The sequence below is a fragment of the Penaeus chinensis genome, chromosome 22 (genome assembly GCF_019202785.1).
Source record: "Penaeus chinensis breed Huanghai No. 1 chromosome 22, ASM1920278v2, whole genome shotgun sequence".
Lineage (NCBI taxonomy): Eukaryota > Metazoa > Arthropoda > Malacostraca > Decapoda > Penaeidae > Penaeus > Penaeus chinensis.
This window is the reverse complement of record NC_061840.1, coordinates 11,511,786-11,519,285: the sequence shown is the minus strand read 5'-3', so window position 1 is coordinate 11,519,285 and position 7,500 is coordinate 11,511,786. Positions and strand designations below refer to the sequence as shown.

Here is a 7,500-nt window from a genome sequence, read left to right as displayed (position 1 = left end):
TTAACAAACCAGGAAGGTATGTTACCCCATTTCTGTTTAGTGTGTCGATTTATTTATTTATTTATTATTTATTATTTATTATGATGAGGTTTTGTGCAGTTGATAAACAACAGTATTTTATTTTTTATTCTGGTGAATGAACCTTTTATATCTTGACCATGTTTAGATATTTAGTATTAGTTTTTGTGCAGTGACTCAACAGTTTCTGCTTTTCAACTTCAAGATGTATGTCTGTATCATTAGCTTCTTTCATGTACAGTAGCTTAACAGTTTTACATTTTGACTAATGTTTCCTGCAAGATAACTTTTTTTACTACAATAATCTTAAGCACTGACAGATTCTTTTTTTTTCTTTTTTTTCCTCATGCTCATTAATTAAACTATATTTATATTTTTTTTTATCATGCGGAGAGATTCATTTACTTATTTATTTTTAGTTGCAACATAACTTTTCATTAGTAAACTTTTGGAGTGTCTTTGGAATTACTTATCAGGCATTGTGATAGTTTGATGAAACCAAACGTGCAAACACAATGTCCAATCTATTTTGGCATATCCACATAAGTAGGAATTTATCCTGATACTCAAAGTATTTCTGCGTTTCTTGCCTTGAGCTTGTTGGTAAGGAATTTGATTCAATTTGTTGGTAAGGAATTTGATTCAATTTCCTAGTCTCTTTCCTATCAGATTTCTGTGTCTTTGTCTTGTCTGACTTTTGTCACCTTTCCTCCCACAGTTATGTGTTCCGACTGTCATGTACACGGCTGGGCCAGTGGGCCATTGGCTACGTGACGAGTGATGGCAGTATCCTTCAAACCATTCCGCAGAATAAGTCCCTCTGTCAGGCGCTCCTCGATGGACACAGAGAAGGATTGTAAGTTAAAGCAAAGGGAAAAGGGAGAGGGAAAGAAGGGGGATGGGATGGGGGGTGGGAGGGAGTGAAATGGAAAATGGAGTGGGACAGGAGGCGGGGATTTTGTATATTTCGTATTTTATACTGAAATGTTAGATATTTCAGTGAATCACAATTTCAAGCAATGAATAATTCATTTAACCTGGGTTTATGTACTGTCTACTGTTGTATTCTGAGAATTTTCCTGATCACAGATGGCTCCACAAGTGCTCAAGCACCAAGGAGTCAGTTACTAGGCCCAAGTCACTGTGCCTGATTTCCCCATTTCTTGAATTTATTTGTTAATTATTTTATTGAAATGCATAATCACAAATACTGAATGAAACTAAACAAATAATTTCGTCGTCTTTGCAGCTATTTGTATCCCGACGGGCGGAATATAAATCCAGACTTGTCTTGGGTTGTACAAGACACTCCAGAGGACCATATAAAGGTGAGTCTTTTGCTCTCTAAGGTTTATTATTATTATTATCATTATTATTATTATTATTATTATTATTATTATTATTATTATTATTATTATTATTATTAATATTATTAATATTATTAATATTATTAATATTATTAATATTATTGATATTATTGATATTATTGATAATATTGATATTATTATTATTATTATTATTATTATTATTATTATTATTATTATTATTATTATTATTATTATTATTATTATTATCATCAACATGTTCTAGCCTTATCTGTAAGTAAAAAAATAAAACCTTGATGAATTGTCATTTTTGATTGATTGATTCACTTGAATCATTGACAAACAGTGGAGACTGGATATCTCTTTGTTGCAGTAGTGTCTTGACATGGAAAGTGTTGATAGTGTGGCTATGACTCATTGATTTTATCTTTTTATTTTTTTTTTTTTTTACTTTGCTTGTATATATATATATTTTTTATTTAGTCATTTGTTCACTAGACTCCTATGTTTTCCTCTACAGGTTACTCAAGAACAGTACGAGTTGTACTGTGAAATGGGGTCCACATTCCAGCTTTGCAAAATCTGTGCAGAAAACGACAAGGATATTAGAATAGAACCCTGTGGCCATCTCCTCTGTACGCCGTGTTTAATGTTATGGCAGGCAAGTCGGATATGGTTGACGCATTTTCCTGTAGGGCCTAGGAGTTGAGAATCTAAGAAAAGCTTTAAATAATGAGTGAGATGTGTGTGTGCTCATGAGTTACCTTAGGTATAACATATATATTTGTGTGTGTGTGTGTGTGTGTGTGTGTGTGTGTGTGTGTGTGTGTGTGTGTGTGTGTGTGTGTGTGTGTGTGTGTGTGTGTGTGTGTGTGTGTGTGTGTGTGTTTTCAAATAAGCAAATTGAATATTATATGTAGACCTTATTGTATCTTTTGTATGTTTATAGACTTGTTTGTTTTTTCTTATTCTTGAACCACTTGTCAGAGTATCTACCATGTAGATTTTTGTATCTCTTCATTTGTTTTTGACTGTTATGTATGTTATTGATCAAGTTACTTAAGACTGACATAAGCATGAAAAGTTCAAGGGGATTTATATATATATATATATATATATATAATATTTACTACTTTTGCTTTTATTTTTATTGGAGGACTGTAAGAAGAATAAAATAGTAAGATAAATTACAGGAAAAAATAGTTATCTTTTTGCTTTTGAAGATCATTTTTTATAAGTTTATATTTTTACTATTGATTTATTTTAACACCGCTCCTCTTTTCCAGGATTCAGAAGGCCAGGGCTGCCCCTTCTGCCGAGCAGAGATCAAGGGAACGGAGACAATCATAGTGGACCCGTTTGACCCCCACAAACAGCACCGCACGCAATCTCTGTCTAGTGGTCAGCTGATATATATGGAGGAGGAGGATGAGGTATTGATGGAGTGACCAGTTGTGTAGCCTGCCATGCCTTCTGCCTGCCTCCCATTGGTCATTGTCAGTGTGCAAGTGACCAATAGGAAACTGTGCCTCCTGCCTGTGTTCCCCCCCATTGGTCAGTAACTGTACAAGTGACCAATAGGAAAACGTGTCACTTGCCTGAATACTCGCCCACCTTGCCCTCCCCCCTGCCCTTACCCCTCCCCTCTTGCCCCTCATTGGTCAGTGTCAATGTACAAATGACCAATAGGAACTTGCATCTTTTGCCTGTGCATCCCTATTGGTTCTTCAGTTAGTTCCATCCTAAGCCAGGAGGAACAGCTTCCAACTCACCTTCCTGTTGGCTGTTACTGATTTATTGGAACGATTTACTCTGTGGTGCGCCCCCCACCCCTCTTCCCCTCCCTTTCCCCCTTTCCCTAGATCCCTTACACTGTCCCTTGCTGCTTTTCCTGTTGATTGTTAATGCTGACCAAGGGAACCCGACTGCCAAAGGCTCAGACAAAGCCCGGATCAGCGCCGAAATACACGGCAAAAAAAGTGCGGAACGAAGCTCGTTGTGTGTGTAATAGCATGGCATAGCAGTGAATGTTCAGTGTCGACTTATTACTGTTATCATTATGATTATTTTTTATAATCCTTCTGGTTATCATCTCCCAAGTCTCCCCCATATTTCCTTTTTCCTCCTCCTTTTTCCCTTTCCCCCATCCCCGATCTCCCATCTCTGTCTCTCCCATTGTCCCAACTGAATATGCAAGTCTGACGTACCTTACATCCTGTTCCTCAGTCTTAGTTTTTTAAGTAGACCTTTTTTCTGTTTTGTTTTTGCCAACTAGCAAACAAACGTGACCTTTTTCTCTCTAATATTTTTTTTTGTTTTTGTTTTGTTTTCTGTCCTGGAATGATTGATGTAATATTTTGTTGTAAATAGTAGATTTACTTTGAATAAGATGTTTCAATGAGTAGATGTCATTATCATTATTATTATCTTTTTTCCCTGCTATTGGGGGGAAAAGTTGAGATCGGGTCGGCTATAGACTTGCCATGTCCTTTGTTGTACTGGCTGCAGATATATGAAAATAAAACTGCTGGGAAATGATTCAAGTACTCACTCTAGTGCCCTTAATTTTGCTTGGTTTTTGTACATATTTTTTATATTTTTAGTTTATGTCGTCCATATTTTTTGAAGGGTTTTATATATGCAACGTCATTGCTGTTATAGGTAGATTTACTTTTTCCTTTTCCCCCATTTTTTTTTCTTTTTTAAATTCAATTCTTATATATTCTGTTTTGGTTTGAGATTAGTGCAGTAATGCTATGTCAGTGGTGTGGATTGGTCGAGTTGGTTTAACCTCTCTCACAGCCTTACAGTAGGCAAGCATATGCGCATTGGGAACAGAATCTTCAGGCTTTTTTCCCCTCTTTTTTTTGTGTGTGTGGGAAGTAAGTCCATCATGTATTGTTAACCCCTCTGGATGGTTTGTCAGGTACCACAGGTAGTCATTTTATTTAGTTTTTTACAAAACGTAATTCATACATTTTGATTTTTTTTTCTTTGTTCTTTCTTTCAATTTTGTTTTGAGGAACTTGAATTAAGGTCTGCGTGTAGTGTCATAACCAGGTTTCTGCGCTGATGAAGGCTTCGTGACGACTCACTTGTGTGTGCATGTTTCTGCGTATGTGTCTTTCATTAATTTATTGAGTCTTATTTTGAGTGATTTCCTTTAAAGGCAGAATATTGTTTTAGGTTTTCCAATTTGTTCACAATAAATGGTTGAGTAAGGGAATATGTTTATGTGGGTATGTGTACGTATGTATATGTATATACACGTACTGTCATGCAAACATATTAATTGTAGAGCAGTTGAGTATACTGGGAGAGTTTTCATCTGTCACGTGTATTGTCAACCAGAAAGTGCAGGAGAATCTCACAAGTAGATTTATAGTTTGTTTGTTTTTTTCTTCAAAAACAGTATTTTTTGCTAATGCCAGTGTTGTGAATGTTAGATTGATAAGGGGAATTATAGTACAAGTATTTTTTGTGTTAGGTAGGGAATGAATTATTACTGTGTGCAGGACACACATTTCTATTTTTTATGTAGTCCTGGGGGTGTGTGCATACTAGCTTTTACTTATACCTTTACATCTACATAAATTTCCACTTGCACTATTCACACACACATGTACACATACACACATGTACACATACACACATGTACACACACACATGTACACACACACATGTACACACACACATGTACACACACACACACACACACATGTACACACACATGTACACACACATACCCACATGTACACACACACCCACATGTACACACACACACACACACACACACACACACACACACACACACACACACACACACACACACACACACACACACACACACACACAGACACAAACACACATGTACACACACACACACACACACACACACAGACACAAACACACATGTACACACACACACACACACACACACACACACACACACACACACACACACACACACACACACACACACACACACACACACACATGTACACACACACACACACATGTACACACACACACAGACACACACATGTAGACACACACACACACATGTACACACACACACACACACACACACACGCACACACACACACGCACACACCCACACACCCACACACGCACGCACACATGCACATGCACACGCACACTCACACTCACACTCACACTCACACTCACACTCACACTCACACTCACACTCACACTCACACTCACACTCACACTCACACTCACACTCACACTCACACTCACACTCACACTCACACACACACACACACACACACACACACACACACACACACACACACACACACACACACACACACACACACACACACACACACACATGAGTACATGGACACATGTCCATACAAATGCACAATCAAACACTCGCCCATACCTGTATATGTAAAGGCACATACATGCAGGCACACACTAATGAACACACTTGCCTGGGTATATATGCAAAGAAAGAATATCACTTTTTATTTATTATGTTATTTTTTTTTTTTTTCATGAGAGAATGACAAAAAAAGTAAGAAAAGGCTTTGACAGAATGGCTAAACTTCCATAGTTTTAATAGTTTTCTTTCTGTCTCGTCCCTTTCTTCATTGGCACAAGAGCTATGCAATTAAAGTATTAAATTTTTGCCTTTGCTTTTTTTATTATTGTTTTTATGTATATATATACACATACAGTCAGTTTTTCTTCTCAGTGGAATGTCAAATGACTTATCAGCTTTTAAAGCTTGTGAATTCATTTTTTTTTATCAAATAATATCATAATCATCTTAGTCTTTGTTGTCATTATTATTATTTCTTTTTAATTATTATTGTCTTTAAAAAAAAATTGTGTATATATTTGAATAATTTTCTTGGTTTTCCATGTGCTCTCTCTCATTTACTAACTGAAGGCACAAAAAATAGCATTTACTAACCTGGTTGAGACGAGCGGCAGAGTCCAGTGTGTGCTTCAGTGTCAAAAAACTTTGCATGAGCAAGCAGCTGTGTCACACATCTTTTGGAAAAAAGGAAGAATAATAGAGAAAAAGAACAAAAAAAAAAAAAAAAATAAAAAATAAATGTATGTATTTATATATATCAATTTATATATATATATAAATAATACTCCTCATCCAATATGGGTAGCATGTGTTTTATTTTGTGGAGTGACATTAGAAGCAGAGAAGAAAGAGGGAAGAGAAAGATGGATATTATGAGCCACTGACGAGAGGTTTTGCTCTGGAACGTCTCTTATGAAGGGACTTGTGTTTGTTAACCTGGGCATACTTAAATAATTTTATTTCTATGTTCATTTGTAAACTGTTGTGAATATATAGCCATTATATCCTTTTTTAAAAACTTTTTAGGTTTAATTTTTGTGTATTAGAACTTTTTATGAGGCATGGACACTTGACACATAATCTCTGAGATATAGGACATTTTTTAAATACAAACTTGTATGAACTTGCCAGTCACTCGTGCACTCATTTCCTCACTCATTCATTCATTCACTCACTAACTTATTCATTTATTCACTTTTTATTGGCACATTTCACTCACATTTATATCTTCGGCTTCAGCTTTTCCCATGTTCATGTAAGCATAATCTTTGGAATCTAGTAAATATTTGTCTCATTTACTTTTCCTGCTCCTTATTATTTTCCTTATTCTCTCCCTTTTGTTTTTCCTTTCCAAATGTTCACATTCTTCCTTTTCTTCTTTTCTCTCCCTTTCTTTCCTCCATCCCTTCCTGTTTCCTTCCCCCTTCCCCTTCATTTCTCCCTGTCTCACCTTGCTTACCCCTTGCCCTTGCCCTCCCCCTTCCCCTTCCCCTTCCCCTTCCCCTTCCCCTTCCCCTTCCCCTTCCCCTTCCCTTTCTTTATCCCCAGTTTCCATTCCCTTTCTTTTTCCCCCCTTTTTCCTTGCCTTTTTTCTCCCCTTTTCTTTCCCCCTTCTCCCCTTTCCCTTTTCTCCTTTTCCCTTCCCTTCCATCCTCTTCCTTCCCCCAATCCTTTCCTCATACCTGTTAACCTTACCCCTACCCCTTACCCCCTTACCCCTTACCCCTTACCCCTTACCCTTTACCCCCTTACCCCCTTACCCCTTACCCCTTACCCCTTACCCCCTTACCCTTACCCCTTACCCCT

The 7,500-nt window shown here is 37.0% G+C and overlaps 1 protein-coding gene across 1 annotated transcript in view; it reads left to right on the top strand.

Annotated features, from left to right (window-relative positions):
• The window catches only part of LOC125037205 (E3 ubiquitin-protein ligase CBL-like), a 68,587-nt gene that overhangs the window by 35,311 nt on the left and 25,776 nt on the right, over nt 1–7,500 (top strand). Inside the window, exons 4-8 of the mRNA XM_047630255.1 lie at nt 1–16; nt 737–874; nt 1,268–1,346; nt 1,864–2,004; nt 2,630–2,776. The exon at nt 1–16 is cut by the window's left edge and continues 116 nt beyond it. Coding sequence (XP_047486211.1) covers nt 1–16; nt 737–874; nt 1,268–1,346; nt 1,864–2,004; nt 2,630–2,776 — 521 coding nt within the window. The remainder of the gene's footprint in view (nt 17–736; nt 875–1,267; nt 1,347–1,863; nt 2,005–2,629; nt 2,777–7,500) is intronic.